Source organism: Apteryx mantelli, chromosome 18 (assembly GCF_036417845.1).
Source record: "Apteryx mantelli isolate bAptMan1 chromosome 18, bAptMan1.hap1, whole genome shotgun sequence".
Taxonomy (NCBI): Eukaryota; Metazoa; Chordata; class Aves; order Apterygiformes; family Apterygidae; genus Apteryx; species Apteryx mantelli.
In genome coordinates this window covers 18692159-18716120 of record NC_089995.1, presented here as the reverse complement: position 1 = coordinate 18716120, position 23962 = coordinate 18692159, and the positions used below count along the sequence as shown (strand labels likewise).

The 23962-nt window shown below is 59.1% G+C and overlaps 2 protein-coding genes across 4 annotated transcripts; one reads left to right on the top strand and one right to left on the bottom strand.

Annotated features, from left to right (window-relative positions):
• Positions 1-536: 536 nt before the first annotated feature.
• On the bottom strand, positions 537-18201 carry C18H20orf96 (chromosome 18 C20orf96 homolog). 3 transcript variants are annotated; one of them, XM_067307836.1, is made up of 11 exons: positions 15523-15633; positions 8720-8783; positions 8399-8516; positions 7908-8050; positions 6869-7027; positions 6280-6379; positions 5683-5840; positions 5459-5560; positions 4685-4768; positions 4281-4399; positions 537-1303 (listed from the first exon to the last, which is right to left on the bottom strand). In XM_067307836.1, the coding sequence occupies exons 2-11, from the start codon at positions 8768-8770 to the stop codon at positions 1243-1245; spliced, it is 1095 nt and encodes a 364-aa protein (XP_067163937.1). In that variant the 5' UTR covers positions 8771-8783; positions 15523-15633; the 3' UTR covers positions 537-1242. The 3 variants fall into 3 exon arrangements, with proteins under 3 accessions (XP_067163937.1, XP_067163936.1, XP_067163934.1); XM_067307835.1 differs by lacking the exons at positions 537-1303; positions 15523-15633 and adding exons at positions 1310-1655; positions 18003-18201; XM_067307833.1 differs by lacking the exon at positions 537-1303 and adding an exon at positions 1310-1655.
• A 637-nt stretch (positions 18202-18838) lies between these two features.
• On the top strand, positions 18839-21271 carry SOX12 (SRY-box transcription factor 12). Its single transcript, XM_067307613.1, has 2 exons — positions 18839-19611; positions 20153-21271. The coding sequence occupies exon 1, from the start codon at positions 18879-18881 to the stop codon at positions 19593-19595; it is 717 nt and encodes a 238-aa protein (XP_067163714.1). The 5' UTR covers positions 18839-18878; the 3' UTR covers positions 19596-19611; positions 20153-21271.
• The last annotated feature ends 2691 nt before the right edge of the window (positions 21272-23962 follow it).

The following is a 23962-nucleotide window of genomic DNA, read 5'->3' as shown; positions in this document are numbered from 1 at the left end:
CGCCCGGCCCCGCGGCAGCGGCGCTTTAAGCCCCGGGAGGTGGAGCCGGGCCGCCGTCGGGCCCTCCCCGGCCCGGGGGGGCAGCGCCGGCCCCGAGGTCCCGGCGCCGCGACGGTCCCCGGCCCCGGGAGCAGCCGCCACCCGCGTCCGCCGTAGCTGCGGGAGCGGCGCGGTCCCGCCGGCGCTGCCTGCGCTCCCCGTCGGGCTGGGGCAGCGCTCCGGCCCCCCGGGCGCGCTCGGACCGGCCCCGGCCCCGGCCCCGGTCCCGGCCCGGCTCCATCTCGCGGCGGCCCGGGACAGCGCACGGCGCCGCCGCTTCGGCAAGTGAGGAGCGAGCCGAGCCCGTCCCGGTGCGGTGCCCGTCCCGGTGCCGGTGCCGGTGCCGGTGCCGGCGCAGAGGGGCTGACCCGCAGGCAGGGCTGCCCCAGGGACCAGCACTGCCTTTTACCGGGATCTGCCCTCCGCTGTCCCTGTTTGGACGACACGCCGAAACGCCGTCTCCAAGAAACCGTAACGGAAAGCGGGAGGCTCAGGACTTATTTTGAACGGGTGAAAACGGAGTTGTTTTTATTTGAAGGCGTCGGCAGGCGCAGAGACGTTGCCCAGGCGCAGGCTCTCCTGCAGCGCAACGCAGGAGCGCAGGGTGCTGCCAGGGGGAGGCTGCCGGCCACCAGCACCGCTCACGCTGGCACCAAACTTCCTGAGCGCAGGCCTCTGCCCGGGACGCCAGTGTGACCCTGCACTGGGACACCAGTCCGGCCTCACACTGGGATGCACTCAGCTCGGCTGACAGTCCTCGCGGCACTGAGGCCAGTCCACGGATCTCACACAGCAGTCAGGCCGCAGGGATAGAAAGACCCGTTTTGCCTTTGGCTGTGACTCCTTTGGTGTTACCACACTGGCATGAAGGGGTCTGGTCATGCTGTGGGTGCAAGGAGAGCTGGTAATGCCTCACCGAGAGCTGTTGTCATGGGTCTTGCGGCGTATTCCTGGGTCTTGCAGCATATTCCTTCCAACAAGACTGCTGTAAGCACAGAGTGCAGCCAGTGCAGGTCAGCAACGAAGATCACCGGATTCCACCTTCCTACTCCCCCTTATTCCAGTGAGTCCTCAAAGAAGCTGAGCTGGGCTGTGACGAAGAAGAGTTGACGGGGAAAAGGAGGGGCTCTGCGGCAGACGTCATCCAAACCTGGCCAAGATGTGTTCTGGGTGATGGCCCTGTGAGCGAGGCCTGGCCTGGCACTAGATAAGAGATGTCCCCTCCGTGGGGATGTTGAGGACAACCTCGGTATCCGGTGTGCACCTGAGCAGAGAGAGGAGAGTTACGAGGGGCAAGGCAAACTGCAGACCAGGAATAAACAGCCGTGCTTCGGTTGGCTCATAGGAGCACGGTGGTGAGCAGGAGAAACGCTTGTGCAACCAGGGCGGGAGGTGGTGACTCTTCTCAGATGCTCTGTGTAGCCAACCCAGACTTCAGAGGCTTTCTACCCCCTGTACGACAGCCCCATCCTTAGAGGGCAAGAGGCAGACGGCGAGGAAGTCTGTGTTGTGTTAGTGTGTGTCACCCCTTGTCTGTGTTCCTGGACTCCAGGACATGTTTCCAGTGGGGACGCACCAGACGCTTGTTTTGTGAGACAGCAGGACAAAGCAGGCAGCTGGGGAGCAACAGACAAAAGCCCTTTAAAACCAGATGAGCGTTCTTGTTCCGCATGAACCAAAGGCCTGTCCAGCTCCCTAGCTCACCCCAGCACTGTTTTGCTTTACTTCTGGCTCACCCTTAACAGCCCACTCTGGCTGCTAACCAGGCTTCCTGTGAAAGAAGAAATGCAAGCTCTAGCTCAAAGCCTGGGTCCTGCTCAGGGCCGTTTCTTAGACCATGCTTGTGAGATACCCAAGCGCTCTGCGAGGGAGGCTGGGTGCCTGTTGACCTTTCCAGAGAAGCAGAGCCAGATGTAGCCCATGGGACTGTGAGGGAAATGGAATGAAATTGGCTGCCCCTTGCTGTCCATCCCAAAGACAAACAGGAGAGAAACCGTGTCAGAGCAGCCTCAGAGGTTACATCTGCTTTCTTGCAAAGAGCAGACAAACGTGGTACTCTGAGCTTGGTCAGAGGTGTGATCACCAGTCTCTGGGTCGGCCCAGGATAAACTGGGCTTCCAGACCACCCCCAATGCGGGGCTTGAAGCTGCTAGGGAAATCCAACCCAGGTGACTGGAAGCAAATAGATTTTGAAAGAGGGGAAGCTGAAAGGCAGATGTGAATGGATACGCAGGGGCTCAGAGCTCCTCTGGACTTCACACGCCCTGAAGCTCACAGCAGCGTACAGTGAACCCAAGCGGAGCCAGCTAGAGTCCTCCACTACCATGCTCCCTTATACCCAGATAGCCTGCTAGGCTGAACACAGCTTATGACTAACTTTGCTCTTTCAAGAAGCAAACTCGGTGTCTGGAACCAAAGGGTTAATTAGAAAACTGAGGGACTGGGGAAGTCGTGTGAAAAGTTGCAGGGAGGTCAGTGGGAAACGGCTGAGAGATGGTGGCGAGGGCTCTGGCATGGACTCCCGCCTGTCGGGGGGGGTAAGCACCAAATGCCTGACTTGTGATGTTACAGAAACTTTCCACTTGGGCCTTCCTGCTATTTTTAACTCTTTTCCCAGCCACTCTCAGTAACCCCAGCTCCACCAGCTGTCGAGGCTAATTAATTCCCTTTTTTATCATTCTTTTATCTGAAAAAATTAAGTTGCATTAATCCATCAAGCAGTTGTTCGGCTCACCACACAGTCTCCTGACATGTTCCAGGCTTTCCTTCTGCTTCAGATCGTGTCTCCACAGCTCTGCAGCCATATTGGGCTTGCAGTTAAAAGCCAGGCCTTGGAGGGGGGAGATCCAGCCTCTCTTATTGTCTCCACCACCACTGGTTTGCTGAGTGAGTTTGTGCCACCACAAAGGATTGTATTTTCATACTGTGTGTGAAGCGCAGAGCAGCTGAGGAGCTAGCCTACACCTACGCTGACAGTGTAGGCTAAAAAGGAGAAACGCCACTAACAGACATCTCTGCACCCATGAGCTATCTGTACAGGCCACTGCTGTAAATGAATGCGCAGGTGGGCATGCTGTTGTGCCAACAACAACAGGATTCAGACTACCATATGCCCAAGATTTAAACATATTTGACCAAATTTTGCTCATGCTTGTACTCCTGGACAGTCTGGCAGCACAGAAAGCCAAGGCATCTAGGCAGTTCTGAATCATCTGTACTTTGGGCAGTACCCCGTGGCCATGGGACAACGTGCAGCGTACGCCTTCAGTCCGCAGTTTTGCGGGACAGGCTCCCTGCCGTAGGTACGGTAGAAAATAGCTTGTCACAACTGGCTCTTGGTATCCTTCCAGCCTACAAACTTGGCCAGTCTCAGTCAGTCCCTGGAGACTGGCCCGATATTTCTGTGAAGGAGCTGGCAGGTTCTTCTCCAAATCAACATATAAATGAAGATTCACCTTGTGCTTTATAATTTTTACATCCAGTATCAGCCCAGTGCACACTGTTAAGCAGGAGTGGGGATTACTCACAGCCTCTATTCTGGAAGTAATTAGCTACCAGTGAACTAGGACTGGGAGAGAGCAGGGAGAAAGATAAAACAATTTTGCCTTTTTGCTGCCAACCAATGTCTCCGATACTTTTTTTTTTAACATATTAGGGAAATGGCTGCTCCTCTTTGTTCTCACAGAGTGCTGGTGGGATTTCAAATAACCAGGCAAAGTGTCTCTAGATGGGTAGGACCTGCCTTGTCAGGGATGCTCCTACGAAGCCCACCCCCTCCCCTCAGTTTTGTTTCTCAATCATGGAGTGAAAAGAACAATAAAGTAAGAGTTGCCGTAGTCACATGGGCCTTGTAAAGCTCCGCTGCTCCTGCCTGATCCCTGCTGCAGTCACTGATTATCCCCGTTACAGGCTGGACAAAGCAAAGCACAGCAGAGAGATATGATGTGACCAAGGCTGACAGCGCATCAGTATCAGAGTTATGGCTAGTTCCTATCTGTTGTTAGGCAAATACCACCAGACCCTGCAGCCGTCTTCCCAAGCCAAACCCAACATAAGCTGCAGGTTTATATTCTGGGCTGGGTGCAGGTTTAAATGTCATGTCTGTGGAAATGGTTGGGATGAGGTTATTAGTACTCAATACTAAAGACTGAAGTGGAAAATGCCCGATGCAACAAAAGGTCACAGAAACAGGCCTGCCCACTGACCAGCTCTACTTCTTTTCAGGGAGCATGTTGTCTTACTTCGGTCTGCGGAGAAGAACGTCAGCAAAGATGAGCTCTCTTGGATCTCCCGTGCTCTGCTGAAGTGTCTGGATGCTTCTTGTCAGCTCACTTATCTCCTCTGTCAGGTCTTTAATAACCTGAATGAATTACATTTTGAAAAGTTCTTTATTTTGCAATAGAAGCAGAACTTAACATTTTAGAGATTTACAAACAGCAGAGCTAGAAAACATCCCACATGCAAGAAAATCCCTAACAGGTTTCCTGAAATACCTGTGGTGCCGCTTACCCTCAGGCCCACTGATTCCAGTGGAAACGGAAGGCAACGTGCCCCACTGTGCCAGACGAAATCCTCGCTAAGCAGGGCCGCGGCTGAGGGGCGCTGGCTCTGCTGCGCTGTGCCAGTTCTTCCCCAAACCACTCACCTCCCTTTGCCTCTGTACTTCACATTGCAGAATATGATTGCTCATAAACATCCGCTTCAGGCCATCCTGATGCAGTAACAGCTCCTGTAGGGGTGAAGAGAAGGAAAACAGCTGAAGAAACTTCACAATAACTACCAGCATGAAACCACTGTGAGGTGCCAGTGTTGGCCATATCTAGTCAAACAGATGTGTTGCTCTTCAAGGAAGCAAAAGAAGTCAGTAACTAATATTTGCATAGCGCTGTGAAGCTCTTAGCACAGAAGAAGCGTTAGGTACATCATGCAAGAGAAACTGTACCAAAGGAGTTCCTCCTATTTTGTGAAGAATGGCAACAGTCCCTGCTCTGTAGTGCTGCATACAGTTTAATTTTGTCAGGAATTTATTACAATGCATGGGCACTGGCTGAGTGGTGTCACAGCTGAGCAGCAAGCAGCTACCTAAATAACGTAAGAAAATGGGGACCATAAAAGCAGAGTGAATGCTGGGTCACAGTGCACTTGCCTCCACATGGCAAACTCTCAGGTGTGAGTCTGAGAATATTTCAACATATCAGACTACAGCAGCAGCTCAGAAGTCCTTCCCTTTTACCCTCCTAGCTTGACAAACAGCTCCAGGTACCAGCTGAACAGGAAGGGAGCAGCAATGCTCTGTTATTCTTTGTGGGCTCTCTGCACTGTTCTGTTGCTAATGGGCAAAGTCTAGAATCCCCTGCCTTGTCTGACAGCTCCCAGAAACCGATCGCTCTTGCCGAGAAAGCAAATGAACTCCACCGACCTCCACGACTCTCTCTAATATCTCCTCCTGTTCCACCCGCAGTTTCACTTCCAGATCCTCCAGGAAGGCTTTCCCCAGTGCTTCTGTCTCATCTATCTCATACTGAGAGTGGCAGGAGAAGGTGCATAAAAACAACAGAAGCATTAAGCAAGAGAAACAGTGCATCCCTTGCACCCCTGCCCTTTCCTTCCTCCCTTGCGATGTTGAAGGGAAGGTCTCAGCACCTGCTGTTGCTCCTTCAGGTTCTGGATCTTGTGCAGCAGAAAGGCTATCTGGACAGCTTTTGCTGGATATTCCCTGTCCATGTAGTTCCGCAGCACATGAAGTTCGTCCTGGAGAACCTGTACCTTTGATGTGGCTTCATCCAGCTGCTGCTGTAGTTCTGATGAAAAGCCAAAGCAGAAAATCTCAACCCTGGGTTCCAGAGCTTCACTTCTTCATGGAGTTAAGGAATCTTTCCTGCATTTGCTGAGTCCTTCTCTCTACAGAGATTACGTACCACATCGGAACTGGGAACAACCACCCCGAGTCAGACCACTTTGACCAGATCCTGCCCCAACAAGGATCCAGTCATGCAAACAGCTGCCAAGGAGGTGATTCTTCCTACCCCCTTCAGCACGGGCTGATGGATGTCACAGGGCTCTATCCTTTCCTAGTCATCGCTGACAGGAAAATGATGCCCATAGAGCATATGGGTTTATTTTTCAGAAACTGAATTGTTTGACATTTATCACACCAATGCAGTGTTTTTTATCTAATGAGATGGAAAGCAACGGTAACATGGTAACATAGACTGTTTCACACTAATGTGAGCAACTTACTTCCCAGATGCTTTTCCAGTTTTTCTTCCATTTCTTGGAATTCTGCTCTTGCTGCATCCAGACGGTTCTGAGTGAAGTTCTGCATCGCTGCCTTGACCGTCTGCACAGAGAGAAATCCAGTCACTGATCACTCCACAGAGCTCTGAAATGTCCCCCTGGAGCATCCCTAACGCTTCTCTCACATGTTATTGCTTGCGTTAACAGCAAAAAGGAATCCATCGCTCTGGCTAGCGTCAGCTTGTGCACGGGAGCACAGGAGCTGCTCTTGGGAGTGGCCTGGTGCTTCCAGGAGCCAGCTGAAGCCAAGCGCATTATGGAGGGAAATGTTTGGGCTGTTACGGGGGTGAGAGCTGTTGCTTGGAACAGTTATTGCTTTGGACGCTCTTGTGGCTTTAAAACATGGTTCAGCAACAGCACCTCACAGGATCTTGGGGCATCAGACAGCTCCCCCAGCACTGGGATGTTCGAGTCACACTGTGCAGTGGAACTGGCCATGCAGTGCTTGACCCTTCTCGGGTACAAACGGGTGTAATGGCAACAGTTTTGCATTCTACTGAACTGGCTCCATTGGCCAACCCTAAAGCCTCACCCCAAATACTTCGTACTGCTGTAGCAGGTCTCTGGCTTGCTTGGCAGTGCGGTCATCAGTGTGCTGAATGTCCTCAATCAACTTGCAGTTGGTCTCTGCCAGGTAGGCACTGTGCTGTTTCAGCTCTTCTATGAAATTTATCTTCAACTTGGTCAGATACTAGAGGAATTTGTAGGTTAAAGGGTTGCAGATTCCATCAGTCCCCCCTGCCCTGAGTTTTCTTACCATTGGCTGCCATTCCCAAAACATTTCTGTCCCACGGTAGCAGCACCAACAAGGTCCCAGTCATCGTCACATCATGAACCACACAACGAACCTCAGTCTTATTGCCAAGGCACACTGATTTCCCCCACACAGCACACCCTGGACTCACTACATTCAACCTGCAGCTCCTCAGTCTTGGATCTGATCTTGTGTTTCTCTGCCCCTCGGCTGTCAGTGAGTTGTATGGCTGGAAGCAAGGGATACTCACAGATCCACTCAACCCCCGAAGGCGGGAGCAATCACAACTCAGACCAGCCCCTAGAGATGGTTTCCTAACTTGTTCTTAAAGCCTTCCAGCCAAAAGGATCCACAGTATCTTTTAGTGTTTCACCACCTCGATAGTTAGAATCTGTAATCTTTCTTATGCAATCCAGGCCGGTTTCTTTCTGTTCTTTCCCAAAAACGCAGAGAACAACTGATCATTGTCTCTTTTATAACCACCTTTTCCTACTAAAAGGCTGTGGGCATGTCCTCTACCTCAACCTTCTCTTTGCTAGACTAAGCAAACCTGATTCTAACAACCTTTTCTAATCTCACCACTCCTGTTGCTACAGTCTGGACTCTCTCTTGGTTTCTCTTCATTTTTCTTAAAAGACTATCAAGCTTAGATTTCACCAGCATTAAACAGAACAGCATAATTACCTCCAGTGTATTAATAAATAATCACGTGTCATTTTGCAAGAGTGAATCAGACTGCTAGAATTCCCTCTGTAAAGACAGCCAGAGTAACTGTATGGATTTCCTACCTACATCACAGCACATCTGTCTCATGTACCTGGATAGTTCTGATATCTTCCAAGTTTTTAGCTAACTCAGCATCCTTGAGTGATGATTTCTTCTGAGTAAAACTTCCAGATTTCTTTTGGGATGGTAATGTCTTCGAAGGCAAGGGTGGATTTTTATTCAACCTAAAAGTAACTGGCAAAACAAAAATGCCCTGTGCTTATTACACAGTCCAGTTTCAATGCCTACATCTACTCTCTCCTGTGCTATGTAGCTGAGGGAAATATAAAGAATCACTGTGAGACTTAATTCATACTTTCTACACCCCCAGCAAAAGCAGCTTGCAGTTACAGCACAGGAGCTGTGTCTACAAAGCATTCCCTGGGCTTCTCAGGCTCTCCCTCTTTATTCCCAGCATCTCCCCTTGAGCAGTTTCTTGTGGCTTTTGCTGAATGTCTCTCAGCAGAAAGTACTGGGTGAATGCAGAGGTGGCAGCAGTGGGCAGTGACACCAGGGTGGTGTATAAGGGCAACGTCTGCCAACCTGGCTTGTTTTTCTTCCCTTTCTTCTTCTTGCCCTCGTTTGTGATCGGTGGCAAAGTCAACTTGCGGGCTGGAGATTTCTTCTCCTTTGCTTCTATCCTCTGCCATTTGCTGTAATCCTAAACTCAACATAAGCGCAGCACAGACAAGACATTACTGTCAGGGAACCAGAGGAGGTTTGTGAGCAGAGACCTCTGTAACTTAACCCACACTTCTGACTCCTCTGTAGAGCTCCCCTTGGGCTTCCCGGTGTCCCTTTGGGCTCTTTATCAATAGCAAGTCTACCACAGTGCCATCAACCCCACTGTGACAACAGACTTACTGTTTTCTTAAAGTCTTCCATGACATTTGGGACCAGGCCCCTCGCATCCATCCCCGTGCAGGCTCTGGAAGGAAAGAGGATGACACCAGCAAGGAGGCTGAGCCCCTTGCTCTGCCCGTTCCCCTGGATAAGCTTGCGCAGGTCCAAAGTCAGAGCAGAGAGGCAGAGACTCCACCGGGCTGTGGCACCCCTGGTGCCCTCCCCATCTTCACCTCCCTCCCCTGCCCCAAGGCAAGCCCTCCTGCTCATCCTCCCTGCCCCATGGGGAGCTGGGGAGCCCCCTATGCCAATCCCCTATGGGGAGCCCTCCCCATATGATGTGGGAACAAGAGAGAATTCAGGGAGAAAGATAAGGGGGCACACGGGAAAAACAGTACGTGGCAGCCAAAGCTCACCACCCTTTTGCAACATGAGTAACGAACTAGCTGGTGAAGGCCAGACAGTTTGTTCCAGCTGCACGGCGGAGGAGGGAGCGATACGGAGGTATCATGGTCCTCCCCTGACCACAAAGGGTTGCATCCCAAAAAATAATTGCTGCTCACAGACTAACTGTTGACCTATAGTACCCCCAGCCTCATTATCCCTGCTTACCATATTAAAAATCACGCCCTTTGCTGCATAACGATATGTAAATAAGGGGGGCATACCCCCAACAACTGCGCAAATGGCAATCCGGCCAATGAAGTATGTCTGCCGCACTTCCACATCCCACCTTCAGCAACTATAAAACAGAGGATAGCTCACTAAAATTTTTGGAAGGGAAGAAAATTGAACCGCTGACCTGTTCACTGGAGATTGCTGACGAGCGAGCCTCCTTCTCCCTCCCCCAAACAGGGACGCCTCTTTGGTAAGACTTGCGCCTCCGACAAACGTCGGACGTTACCCGGGAAAATATATTATTATTGAAAGCGCTTAATTGTTAGTTTGAGCTCATAGAAAGAACATTTGTAGCAGCAAGTGCATTTATCAACGGCAATTCCGAACCTGTTGTATCTGTCGCTTTAATAAAATCTTATTCTTTTTTACTTTGCGAAACTGTCTCAGGGAAAGTCCTCAAACAGGGGGGCTCTGGCAGGCAAATGTAAATTACACAGATTCTTTTTACTTTGCGAAACTGTCTCAGGGAAAGTCCTCAAACAGGGGGGCTCTGGCAGGCAAACGTAAATTACAAAGATAAGGAAGGGCCTTCCGTCCCTCCCTTTCACGCGACAGTAAATTGGCGTAGTCGGCAGGATTGCCATGGATAAACTGCTGCATAAATATAAGTGTGCACCATCCCAAGCAGGGAAAGAATGGGCCCATAAATTTTGGAAAGATGAAGATAAAGTGGTAGAGCGAATAGAGCAGTGTAGAAGCCAGCAAAAGATCAGGAAAGGTAAAGGAAAAGGAATTGTTTGTGCGGTATTGGGGGCTTGCTTATCTTGCGCGCAGAAAGAATATAAAGAGTCCCCTCCTCCCGAAATAGTTGCAGACGCAGAATATGCTGCTTTAAAATCAGCTAATGAGGTGCTGGAAACCTCACTAGCCTTTGAAAAAGAGAATCGAGAAAAGTTGGGGACACAAGTAAATGGTCTCACAGTTGAAAACCAGAACTTAAAGACAGAAGTTAGGGAGATGAAAATGCTGCTAGCTGCAGCAGAAAGGCGGGAGAAGCAGCTGCAGGCAAAATTAGACTTACTCCTAAACCAAATGCCATCCACAGTCTCGGCTCAGCAAATTCGTAAACTAGTACGCTGCGCTGACCCTGAGACCTGGGATGGGGATATCTGGTATGACAATGACGATAATGACGATTTTCTGGAAAGCTCCGATTGCTGTACTCCCACCCCAGAGCCTGTGCCAGTACGACCACTGATTAAAACTGAGGTTGCAGCTGAGGGAGAGGATAACATTCGTACTACTGTACGCTCAATCCCTTGGTCCCCGGCTGAATTGGCCAAGCTGCAAGAAAAGTACTCTAGATGGCCGGAAGAATCTGAGACCGAATATGTATGGCGAGTCTCCCTCACGGGGGGAGATCGTATCTTGCTGAGTGAAGGAGAGGCAGAGGGCTACTGGGGCCCCGGAGTATTTCTAACCACCCCTCTGGGCGACCAGAATTATTCATTAACCGCCCGAGCTGTCTATTGGGCCGGTGGCATAGACCCGCAGGAGCGAGGGGACCCCCTTGTTATCAAGACTTCTGGCTTCTCAGACCTTGCTGCGTCTGTGCAGAAGGCAGCCTGCATACAGGCAATGTATGAGAGGGAGGCGTTAAGGAGATCCCCCATGCTGGCTCCAATCGATCCAGCAAGGTTAACCCCCCTTATCCGCGGTCTCCCTGATAGCCTGAAAACTTATGTGGCCAATGCTCAGGATCGCATACAAACCGCTCGCACAATGAACGCTGGCGCAGCTGCTGCGCAGCCCCCGCGAGAGCAGGCTCATGTGACCACCTGGAATGAATTTGTGCAAGAAATAATAAGTTACGGACGCCGTATGGGCTGGATTGGAACTAAGCCCGGAGAACCGACTGAACCTCCATGGTGGGTCCGTCAGGTACAGGCTAGCAATTTGCAGCCTGAACCCCACCAAAAATTCGACAAGGAGCGTAATGACCTCTGGCGCAGAGCACTGGCACTGGGAGTACCGCGGCAGTTACTGCACAGCACCCCCACGGCTGACCTTCAGGCTCTGGTACAATCTCTGGGCCGAAGGATTGATGCGAGCGGGGGGGCCCTGCCCATAAGGCATGACTCAGCCCCGCAACAGGACCTGATTGACTTACCAGATGCCACACCAAAAACCTCGCATCCCCAGGGAGGGCAGTGAGCCACCCTGCCCGGCGAGTGCTAGTTCCACAATGGCTCCTTGATGCTGTCTGCAGCCACACAGGCAGGAATTGACGGGGTGGTACGCACACTCCCCCTACAATTCTCCCGCTTGTGGCCGGTGAGGACATTCCTACTCCCTCAAGAATCATAATATACCAATATGTTGATGACATACTGGTAGGCGGAAAAAAGATATCAAATTAGTACTAGATGTATAGTACCCACCTTCTAACATAAATTTCGCCGGTTGGACGACAACCGAGCATCTTTTCTTTATGTTTCCACAGGTATTCCACATGCCAGGAAATTGCACCTGGGATCAAGGACTCCCTTACACTGACTGGGAGTGCCCCCAAGGATTACTAATTGTTTGTTGCTGGGTAATTGTGTTTCTAATGCTTGTAATTGTCTGTAGGCCAAAATTGTAATCAAAGCCTAGCTTGCACTGTCGCTTGTAACCCACTGTCAACATGAACCTAATATTATATATAGGCCGCGCCGAGAAAATATTCTTGAGTTTAACATGTATATGCTTAATAGGTATAATGATAATCACATGTGTAAACCGAGAGAATAATTGGCAGAACAGTACGAGAACTTGTCGCGATCAGTTCCCTCATGATTTGAATGGTAATCTGATTTTAGCCTTGATAAGGGGCTTTGCAGCAATGCTTAACGAGTCCAGCATCACTGCTTGCCTGCCCCTACCCAAATCAGCTGAGGATCCCCTGCCTATGGGAATAATTCCAACGGATATAGAAACCAATCTATTACATCTCTGGAATCAAAGTGGACCCATACCATTTGTAAATCCGCATGCCCCACATCAGGCACCACTAACTGTAACACCTACTGGAGCTTTCAATTTCTCAACAATTTCCAAAACTGACTGCACCCTTAGTTGGAACTACACAGAGGAGCCTAATGGCTCAATGATCTGGAACCCAGGCGGATGGACTACACGCTGTAGTGCATTGCCTTGGGGTGCTTTAAATTCATGGTCTTGGGGACGTGCAGCCAACATCCTGCAATATACCCAGCCTGTAAACACGTCCTGGTGCATACAATGGGACGATGGAATGGGCCAGGGATGTCCAAAACAATGCCACGATGCTACACTGGCTGCAAATTGTCCTTATAGTTGCTCTTGGTCCGATCCTGATAGGGGCTTCATACCCTTTGATCATGGGTCCCCTTTTATTCCCATATCAAATGGATCAACACTGTGGTCTTGCCGAACGGTGATAAATTGCTCCAACTGGGAACAATACAAGTGGGTACAGTATTACTGGTCAGTTTACACGACCCTAAAAATGGGCTGCCTGTGCCGAAACCACAGCGTGCCCTATGCATACGTAGGATCAGAATTCGTACCCCGCAATGACTGCCGCATCACCTCCGGCGATGCACCAGCAGGCCTAATTTGGGCCTGTAGTGATGGTCACATGTATACTACCTTATCTGCTAGACTACCTAACCCCCAATGTACACTAGGCATCCCCACTTTGTGCCCTGTATGGAAGAGGACCCCAGTCCAGCCCCACTGGTTTGCTCGCACAAGAAGGGAGCTGGGAGGTAAGGTTGAGGGGTGGCAGGACCCAGGAGCAGCCGTCCGAATAGCATGGGGAATGGAAGGATTTTGGGGATTTGGGTCCGCTACAGTACGAACACGGTTGTGGATAAGTAAATTAGCCTACCAGGTAGAACTTTTAGCCAACGCCACACGAGACAGCTTGTCCTTGATCAACACACAATTGCAAGCTACGACTAAGATGGCTCTCCAGAATCGCATGGCACTGGACCTGATGTTACCGCACCAAAATGGACTGTGTGGCTACCTCAATCTCTCAAGCACGGACTGCTGTGTTTACATTCCAAACGTCACACAGGACCTCAACACCCAACTAGAAACCATACGACAGGTGGCCAAAGATACTCGCGAGCTCCGAGAGTCGATGAACAACAGCTGGCTGTCGAAATTGTTCGGCTGGTTTGGACTCAGTGTCACCGGATGGATCCAAAGCTTGTTACAGACTGGGGTTATCATTATCATTGTGGTAATATTGCTATGCATTATTGTTAGCTGCCTAAAAACCTTCATAAGCCGTGCCCTAGAGTTGCGTCCACTCACCACTTCCTATACCCCATTAGTGGAGGTCAGTCCAGAAACATACGCATCACCCTTCCAACAAGTTATCGATACACCTGTGACTGAGAGTGGGATGTGAAAGTGGCAGCAGCCACGGGGTGGATGATGTGGGAACAAGAGAGAATTCAGGGAGAAAGATAAGGGGGCACACGGGAAAAACAGTACGTGGCAGCCAAAGCACACCACCCTTTTGCAACATGAGTAACGAACTAGCTGGTGAAGGCCAGACAGTTTGTTCCAGCTGCACGGCGGAGGAGGGAGCGATACGGAGGTATCATGGTCCTCCCCTGACCACAAAGGGTTGCATCCCAAAAAATAATTGCTGCTCACAGACTAACTGTTGACCTATAGTACCCCCAGCCTCATTATCCCTGCTTACCATATTAAAAATCACGCCCTTTGCTGCATAACGATATGTAAATAAGGGGGGCATACCCCCAACAACTGCGCAAATGGCAATCCGGCCAATGAAGTATGTCTGCCGCACTTCCACATCCCACCTTCAGCAACTATAAAACAGAGGATAGCTCACTAAAATTTTTGGAAGGGAAGAAAATTGAACCGCTGACCTGTTCACTGGAGATTGCTGACGAGCGAGCCTCCTTCTCCCTCCCCCAAACAGGGACGCCTCTTTGGTAAGACTTGCGCCTCCGACAAACGTCGGACGTTACCCGGGAAAATATATTATTATTGAAAGCGCTTAATTGTTAGTTTGAGCTCATAGAAAGAACATTTGTAGCAGCAAGTGCATTTATCAACGGCAATTCCGAACCTGTTGTATCTGTCACTTTAATAAAATCTTATTCTTTTTTACTTTGCGAAACTGTCTCAGGGAAAGTCCTCAAACAGGGGGGCTCTGGCAGGCAAATGTAAATTACACAGATTCTTTTTACTTTGCGAAACTGTCTCAGGGAAAGTCCTCAAACAGGGGGGCTCTGGCAGGCAAACGTAAATTACAAAGATAAGGAAGGGCCTTCCGTCCCTCCCTTTCACGCGACACCATACATCCTCCTTGCCCCACAGGTAGGCCCCTGCCCATCCTCCCTCCCCAATGAGGAGCCCTCCCGCTCATCCTCCCTGCCCCATGGGGAGCTCCCTATGCCAATCCCCCGTGGGGAGCCCCCTGCCCAACCTCCCTGCCCCATGGGGAGCTCCCTATGCCAATCCCCCGTGAGGAGCCCCCTGCCCAACCTCCCTGCCCCATGGGGAGCTCCCTATGCCAATCCCCCGTGGGGAGCCCCCTGCCCAACCTCCCTGCCCCATGGGGAGCTCCCTATGCCAATCCCCCGTGGGGAGCCCCCTGCCCAACCTCCCTGCCCCATGGGGAGCTCCCTGTGCCAATCCCCCATGGGGAGCCCCCCCCGCTCATCCTCCCTGCCCCATGGGGAGCTCCCTATGCCAATCCCCCGTGGGGAGCCCCCTGCCCAACCTCCCTGCCCCATGGGGAGCTCCCTGTGCCAATCCCCCATGGGGAGCCCCCCCCGCTCATCCTCCCTGCCCCATGGGGAGCTCCCTGTGCCAATCCCCCATGGGGAGCCCCCCCGCTCATCCTCCCTGCCCCATGGGGAGCTCCCTATGCCAATCCCCCATGGGGAGCCCCCTGCCCAACCTCCCTGCCCCATGGGGACCCCTCCCTGCTCATCCTCTTGCCCCATAAGGATCCCTCCTGCCCCCTGAGGAACCTCCCTGCCCATCCCCTACCGGCAGCCCCTCTGCCCCCCCTCTTGTCCCCTATGAGGAGTCCCCCCTGCCCGGCCCCTGCCCCACAGGGAGCACCCAAACCCCCCACGGGGAGCCGCCCCGCCCCACAGCCCCCCCCTCCGGGGCCGCTCCCCGGTTACCCCGGCCGGTCTCGGCCCCGGCGGCCCCGGGCGCCCCCTGCGGGTGGCGCTGCCGCGGCGCGTCCCCGTCTCCCGGCAGCGGGGAGGCGGGCGGTCTCCAGGGCGACGGGAGGCGGCTACGGGGGCCGGGCGGGGCCAGCGCGGCCGGGCGGGGCGGGGCCAGAGCGGCCGGGCGGGGCGGGGCGCCGCTGCGCCCCCTGCCGCCTCGGCCCCGGCGCTGCAGGGGGCGGCGGCGGCAGCGGAGAGATGGGATAGAGGCGACGGATGGGATGGGGTGGGGTGCATGGGACCAGATGGGGTGGAGTGGGATGGGACAGATGGGATGGGATGGGATGGAATGAAGTGCGTGGGGTGGGGTGGAACAGATGCAATGGATGAGATGGGAACGGAGGCCCCATCCCTGCCACGCAGCTGGTCCCCACCAGCCGAGCCGGGCCACAGCTCTGCTCAGTGGCTCTCGCTGCCTCTCCAAGAGGGGGGCGAGAGGGAGAAGGGGCCGTGGGCTCCAGCCCGCTTTGCTCGGGGTGCCCCGGCCTGGTGGGCCCGGGTGCATGTGGCTCTCGGGGGTGACCGGGACAGGGCACAGGCAGGTCCCGCGGGGCCGGTCCGACCTGGACCAAAGGGACCCGCTGGGGCAGCCCTGACCCAAGCCAAGCTGCGGACACCGGGCATCTCGCAAAGGGCCCAGTCAAGGCCTGCGGGCTGCGGGGGCTGTGGGGTGCTGCTCAGGGGCTGCAACCCCCCCCCCCCTCCCAGGACACGGGCTCCCAGCTGCGTCGCGGGGAGCGGCAGGACCCGGGGGGGGCCGGAGGGGCCGGGGGGGGCGGGAGCAGGCCCCGCCAGCCCGGCCGCGCCCCCCCCCCCCCGGGAGGAGGCGAGCGCGGCCTCGCCGCGGGGCCCCCGGCTCCTGTTGCCACGGCAACTGGCGGGCGCGGGCGGGCCCCGCCGCTCTGGGGCAGCCAATGGGCGTGGGACTCGCGGCGGGGGCGCGGCGGTAGCCAATGGGCATCGCGGGCGGGCGGGCAGGCCGCGGTCACCGCGGCAACAGGGCGCGGCGGCGGCCAATGGGCATCGCGGGCGGGCGGGCAGGCCGCGGTCACCGCGGCAACAGGGCGCGACGGCGGCCAATGGGCATCGCGGGCGGGCGGGCAGGCCGCGGTCACCGCGGCAACAGGGCGCGGCGGCAGCCAATGGGCATCGCGGGCGGGCGGGAAGGCCGCGGTCACCGCGGCAACAGGGCGCGGCGGCGGCGCGCGCGGCCCCGCGGCGGGCGATTAAAGCGGCCGCAGCTGGCGGCCCCCGCGCCGGCCCCGCTGTCGCCGCCGCCGCCCCGGCCGCCATTGGGCGCCGCGGCGGGGCAGCCCCTGTCTCCATGTGGCCCCGCTCTCTGCCCTGCGGCCCCGTTAACCCTTCCCAGTACCGGCGGGCAGACGGCCCCGGGCGGGCCCTGCTGCCATGTAGGGCTGCACAGGCCTGGGGAGGCCGTGAAGGGACCGGGGAGGCCGGGCTGGGACCGGGCCTTGCTGGGACTACAGCCTCTCACCTGCCTCCTCCCGGCTCCCTCCCAGGCCTCCGCAGCTCCGCGAGCGGCGGGGTTCCCTCTTCCCGGTGTCGGTGCCGCGTGTCGCGCCGTCGGGTTCAGTCCGATTTAGACGAACACCCGTGGCCCGGAGGGGAACCGGCCTTCCCCTGGCAGCACCGGGCCTGCAGGCGCCTGTTTCCGATTGGGAACCAGCTTTGTCCCCGCGCATCGGGGCAGCACTGGGATCCCTGGGGGCAGGCGTGATTCCCTGCCCCGAGCTGGTCTGTGCGGAGGCTCCGTGTCCCCCGCACAGCTCTCGGGCGAGCTCATGAAAAATTAAAGGCCGCTCTCAGCTCGTGTGTCCCGTCTCTGTCCGAGACCCTGGCACCCACCGCGGCGGCAGACACCTGCGCCTGCCACGGCCCGGCCCGGCCTGGCTGCCTCCTGCACGGCACAGGGGACGGCGGAGCCAGACCCGGGGCGATGTGTTCCGGGGTCTGGGAGCGGCTCTGGGGCGATGTGTTCCCAGGTCCAGGAGCAGCTTCAGGGCAATGTGCTCCAGGGTCCATGAGTGGCTCCAGGCTGATGTGCTCTGGGATCTGGGATGGCTTTGGGGCCACGTGCTTTGGGCTCCCTCGGCAGCACCATGGATGGTACCGTGGGGTACCGAGAGGTACCGGGGTGTTTAGGTACTGGTACTGGGGAGTACTGGGATGCCCGGGTGGGGGTACTGGGAGTTCCTGGGGGTACCTGGGTGCCCAAGTGGGGGTAGCAGAGGGTATCGAGAGGTACCGGGGTTACCGGGATGCCCAGGTGGAGGTACCAGAGGGATACTGAGAGGCACCGGGGGTTACTGGGGTGTTGAGGTGGAGGTACTGGGGGTACCAGGGTGCCCAGGTGGGGGCACCGGGAGTTACTGGGGGTACCGGGGCATCGAGATAGAGGTACCGAGAGTTACCTGGGGCGCTGGTGTGCCCAGCTGGGAGCACTGGGAGTTACCGGAGGTAGCGGTGCATCGAGATGGAGGTACCCGGAGTTACCGGGGCGTCGAGGTGGAGGTACCGGCAATTACCGGGGGGGTACAGGAGTGCCCAGCCGGGGGGTCCCGGGGGGGCGCAGGGATGCGCAGCCGGGGGTGCCCGTGGTCCCGGGGTGCCCAGCCGGGCCCGGGGGCGGGGCGGGGCGGGTGCCGGGGCGCGGGCAGGGCGCGTGCCGCCGCGCCATTCTCTCCAGCAACCCCTCTCCGGCGGGCGCCCATTGGCGGAGCGGGACCTTCCCCCTCCCCCCCCTCCGCGGGCGGCGGCCAATGGGGGCGCGGGGGGGCGGGGCCTCCCATTGACAGAACCGGCGCGGCGGTGTTTACCCGCGGGGGCGGGGCGCCGGGGGGGCGGTGGCGGCGGCGGCGGCGGCGGCGGCGGCGGTGCCGCTATAAGAGCGCGGCAGCGGGGCGGCGCGGGGCGTGCGGCTCCCGGGCGCACCTACACCGGCAGCATCGCCGCACCATCGCCGCCCCGCACCGGCAGCATCGCCGCCCCGCAGCATCGCCGAGCACCCGCCGCCGCCGCCGCCCGCCCCGGCGGAGCCGCCCCCGCCGTGCGCCCCCGCGCCCCGCCGCGCCCCGCCGCCGCCGCCGCCCGCTCGGCACAATGGGGCCGTAGCGGCGGGCGCCCCGGCATGGTGCAGCGAGCCATGCGGGGCCGCGGCGGCGCCGAGGGGCGGCGGGACCCCCCCGGTGGCGGGACCCCCCCCCCCGGCGGCGGCGGCGGCGGCGGGGGGCGCCCGGCCGGCCGAGCCCGCCTGGTGCAAGACGCCCAGCGGGCACATCAAGCGGCCCATGAACGCCTTCATGGTGTGGTCGCAGCACGAGCGCCGCAAGATCATGGACCAGTGGCCCGACATGCACAACGCCGAGATCTCCAAGCGCCTGGGCCGCCGCTGGCAGCTGCTGCACGACTCCGAGAAGATCCCCTTCGTCAGGGAGGCCGAGCGCCTGCGCCTCAAGCACATGGCCGACTACCCCGACTACAAGTACCGGCCCCGGAAAAAGGGCAAGGGGGGCCCCGGCGCGCCCCGGCCCCGGCTCCCGCCCAAGGTCAAGCCGGCGGTGCTGGGCCGCGTGCCGGCCGCCCGCAGGCAGCCCGCCAAGGCGGCGGCGGCGGCGCGGGAAACGCCGGCCGAGGACCGCGCTGCTGCCACCACCACCGCGGTGGCCGGCTGCCCCGAGGCGCCGCGGCCCGCCGAGCCCCCCGCGCCGCCCAGCCCCGAGCCCCCCGAGAGCGCGTCGCCCTCGCCCGCCTCGCCCCCTTCCTCCTCATCCTCCTCATCCTCCGACGAGGAGCTGGAGGAAGAGGTGCCGGGCGTCGCGGCCGGGGTGGCGGCCAGCGGCGCCGGCGCCCTGGACTGGTCCGTCTTGGACAAGGACCTGGAGCTCTTCCCCCGCGGCGGCACCTCGCACTTCGAGTTCCCGGACTATTGCACGCCCGAGGTGACGGAGATGATCGCGGGGGACTGGCTCATGTCCAGCATCTCCGACTTGGTCTTTACGTACTGAGCCCCGCGCGCTGCAGGTAACTCTATTTTTTTCCCCCCCCCCCACAATCAGGTCTTTATCAAGAGGAAAAAAAAAAACAAAACAGGAAAAAAAAAAAGAAAAAGGAAAACCAGCTGTTTACATGCAGGAATCAGGTATTTTGCCTTGAAGCTGCTGGAAGGCAGAGCGCCCGGCTCGCCCATCCCCCTCGGCACACACCCACCGCTCCAGCCGTCCGGGCGTCCGGCCCGTGCGTCCGGGTGCCACCAGGGCCGGGGGGGGCGCGGGGGGGGGGTCTCCATTGTAACGCGCCCCGCTGGCGGCCCCTTCCCCCCGCGCTCCCACGCGGCGGCCGCCGCCGTCCATGTCTGCTCCAGACACTCCCCTTCCCCATCTCCCTCCTGCCCCATTTTATTTCTTCCTCCTGCTCCGTCGCTAGCAGCGACACCCGCCCCATCCCCCGGGATTTCCATGCCCCATCCATGCCCCCCCCCCCCCAAAACCGCTCCTCTTGCACCTCTGGGAAAAGCCAGTTTCTTTTGCTATTTTTTTTTTTTTTTTTTGCCTGCATTTACAAGCATGTCTTCGAGTCTCTCCTGCTCCTCCGGGCAGCCGCCGTTTCGGGGAGGCGGGAGCACCCGCGGGGCCCTCGGCACCGGGCGCCCCCTTTTCCGCGGCTCCTCGCCGCGACCCGCTTCGGGGAAGAGCGGAGCTGCCCGCACGTGATCCGCACGTGGGGGCCGAGAGGCCGTGCTGCTCCTCGCTCCCGCGCCCGCTCCGGGGAGCCGCCGGCGCCGGGCAGCCCGGCCGCGGGAACCTGCCTCGAGCTCCGGCACGGGTCCCGCTGCGCTGCGGAGCGTCGCACCGGAACCTCCCGCGGGGAACGTCCTCGTGCGGAGGAGGCTCCTCCGGCTCGCTTTTCCCTTGGCTTTTCCTAACGGCTCCTTGCTGCAAGGAAAGGGCATCCCGGGAACACGCGGCTGCCGGGCCGGGCTGCGGCTCGGGGGGCGGCGGGGGCGTCCGGCACCTCCGTAGCTCCCGGCGCCAACCTTGGCTGGGAGCAGCCGCCGGGATCCCGGCGCCCTGGATACCCCAGGGGAGCCCACGGGCCCCCCCGGACCCTCTTGGGCAGGGGGGAACCTGCCCCTTTCCCCCCCCCCCCCCCGGGGCTCTGCCTCCCCGTTTCGGGGCTGCAGGGTCCCCCGTGGCCCCCGGCCGCTCGCCGCCCTCCGGGGCCGGGCTCGGAGCCAGGAGCCCCCCCGGGCCGCGGGAGCCGCCCCCGCGCGGTGCGGTGCGGCGGAGCGCGGCGCGGCGCGGCGCGGCGGGCGTCGTAGATGTGTAGGTGTGTAGAGCTAGCTGTGCGTGCGCGCGTGTGCGTGGGCGCCTGTGTCCGGCGGCGGGCGAGGCTTTCCCGCGCCCCCGTCCCCTGCTTTCCCCCTCCCGCGCCTCGCCCTGCACCGCGGGGGGCGCGCGGGGACGGCGGCGGCCAGGCTGGGAAAACCCCACGGGGGCCAGAGGCCTGATGCCAGGGTGAGGGGCTGGCGCTGCCGGCGGGGGGCGTCCGGCGCCCGTGGCCTCCGCAACGCCCGGGCTTCCAGGCTGAACGTTTCCTCGGGAGCGGGATGCCGGAGCCGGGGCTCTCCTGCGCTCCCTCCCCGCTCCCTCCGGGCGCTCGTGGAGGGGGGGAGCCGCCGCCACAGCCAGTGGTGGATGTCGTGTGACGTGTGGTGATCGTGCTGTAGAGACCCCCGAGCGCTCGCGCCGCCCCCCCGGTGCCCGCCCCATCCCGCCATCGCTAGCCACAGAACCAATAATAAACAAATAAAATAATAATAATAATAATAATAATAAAAACCAAACCTCTCTCAGGAACAAGCTGCCCCGGCCGCGGCCGGCAGGGCCGGGGTGCTGCCGGTGCCGGTGCCGGTGCGGCCCGCGGGCGCGCGCCACCGCTCCGCGTTACCTTTTGTAGTGTCGTGTTAGTGACGGGGTTCCTGTATCTGTTGTCGTGGAGAAATAGGCTTGTAGAGGAGGGACGTGCTGGCGCCGGGCCCGGCCCGACGGCGCGCGGGCAGCGGCCCAATGGCGCCAGGCGCGGGAAAGCGCGGCCGGTGGTTATCCCGACTGTTGTAACTATGGAATAAAGTGTGTTGGTCTGCCTGCGGCCGGCTCCCGCTCCTGGTGTCCGCGTCGCTCCACACGGTTCCCCCCCGGGGAGGCGGCAGGCGGGTTAAAAACCTCGGCGCTGCTGCCCGAGCCGCCGGCACCGCGCTGCGCTGCACGGGGCCACGCAGCCGGAGAAGGGGCCCGCGTGTGCGCTCGCCTCGGCCGGACGCGGCTGCACGGCTCCTGCGAACCCGAGTGCCACGTGGGCGAGCGTGTGTGTGCGTGTGCGTATATGCACCTGCATCTCCCTGCATGTGTGTGCAAGCACATGTGTGTGTGTGCACCCTGCGTGTGTGTGTGTGTGTGTGTGTGTGTGTGCACTGCATGCATGTGCACAGTCTGTCTGTGGGGACGTTGCCCTGGCTGTGTGCAAAAGCATCCAGCCTGTGGGGGTGCACGGAGCGTGGGTAGGTGCATGTGTGTGCTCTGAATGCACACGGGGGTGTGCATGGTGCATGGGTGTGCTCTGTGCATGCACATGGGGTGTGTGTTGTGCATGGGTGCACACGTGTGCTCTGTGCGTGCACATGGGGTGTGCGCTGTGCATGGGTGCATGCATGTGCTCTGTGCATGCACATGGGGTGTGTGTTGTGCATGGGTGCACACGTGTGCTCTGTGCGTGCACATGGGGTGTGCATGGTGCATGGGTGCACGCGTGTGCTCTGTGCATGCACATGGGGTGTGCATGGTGCATGGGTGCACGCGTGTGCTCTGTGCATGCACATGGGGTGCGTGTGGTGCATGCGTGTGCTCTGCCCCCTCCCTGCATGCCATCGCGGGGGGGCCACATGCACGGTGCTCGGGGCGGGCCGGGGTCGCAGCCCGCTGCAGGCCCGGCGGCTCCCGCCGCCCCCGGGGCAGCGATGGGGCCCGAGCAGTGCCCAGTCCGGGCTCGGAGCCGGGCGCTGCCCCAGTGGCCGCTCGGCAGCTCCGCGGTACTGTCCTGGCCAGGCTCTGCCAAGCGGAGACCCCGGGCTGGGGAGGCCGCGGTGCCGGGGGATGCGCTAGGAGGAGCCGCCGCAGGGGAGCGGGCAGGGCTGGGGGGGGAGTCCGGGGGGGGCCGCGGCCTCACCCGGGGCTTCAGCCGCTGCGGGGCTGCAGCAGGAGCCGGGGCGGCGCCGAGGCTCCCCTGCCGCGGGGACCTGCCGGGGAGCCCGGTGCACCGGGGGGGGGGGGGGGGGGCTGCTCCCGCCGGGGAGGGGGCTGCTGCCACCGGCCCCGCCAGCGCTTTGTCCGCGCTCCTGCGCAGCACTGAAAGGGTCGCGGCTGCTCCCCCTCCCTGCCTCCCGCCCTGCATCCCACCCTCCATCCCTCCCTGCACCCCTCCTTCCGTCCCTCCCTCCCTCCATCCCACCCTCCATCCCTCCCTGCATCCCTCCTTCCGTCCCTCCCGCCCTTGTATCCCACCCTCCATCCCTCCCTGCATCTCTCCTTCCGTCCCTCCCTCCCTCCATCCCACCCTCCATCCCTCCCTGCACCCCTCCTTCCGTCCCTCCCTCCCTCCATCCCACCCTCCATCCCTCCCTGCATCCCTCCTTCCGTCCCTCCCGCCCTTGTATCCCACCCTCCATCCCTCCCTGCACCCCTCCTTCCGTCCCTCCCTGCATCCCTCCTTCCGTCCCTCCCTCCATCCCTCCCTGCATCCCGCCCTGCATCCTGCCCCCAGGCTGCCATCCGCGCACATCCGCGCACATGCAGGCAGAGCCGGGGGCGCTGGGCGTCGGGGGGCTGCTGCCCTGCGTGCTGGGCACCGCGCGCCCCCGAGGAAGAGGAGCAGCCGCTCTCGCCCATCCTGCGCAAGAGTCCCCAGCCGGAGCCCGCGGCCGCCTGTGCCCTGGTGGGGCCGGCGGCTCTCCGAGGCCAGCGGCTCTCCGGGACCGGCATTCCTGGTGGCTGCAGGAGCCTCAGGGCGGCCGGATCAGCCTCGGCGCTGCAGCCACATCCTGCCTCTGCCCCTGCCCCGCGGCCGCTGCCTCCGTGCCCCCGCTTCCCGAAACGCGCCCGGCCCTGCCATGCGCTGCCCCCTCTCGATAAAGATCCCGAAAAACCCCTTCGCTCCAGGCTCCGCCATCATTTCCGTGCGAGCGTGCCCAACGCCCGGGGCGCCGGGTTTCGCGGGCCGGGCTCCGGCTGCCCCCACATCCCGCACCACCTAATTCAATTCTCCGCTTAACCACGTCGAAATCTCCGCAACGAAACCGTTGGACACAGTTTCCCCACCG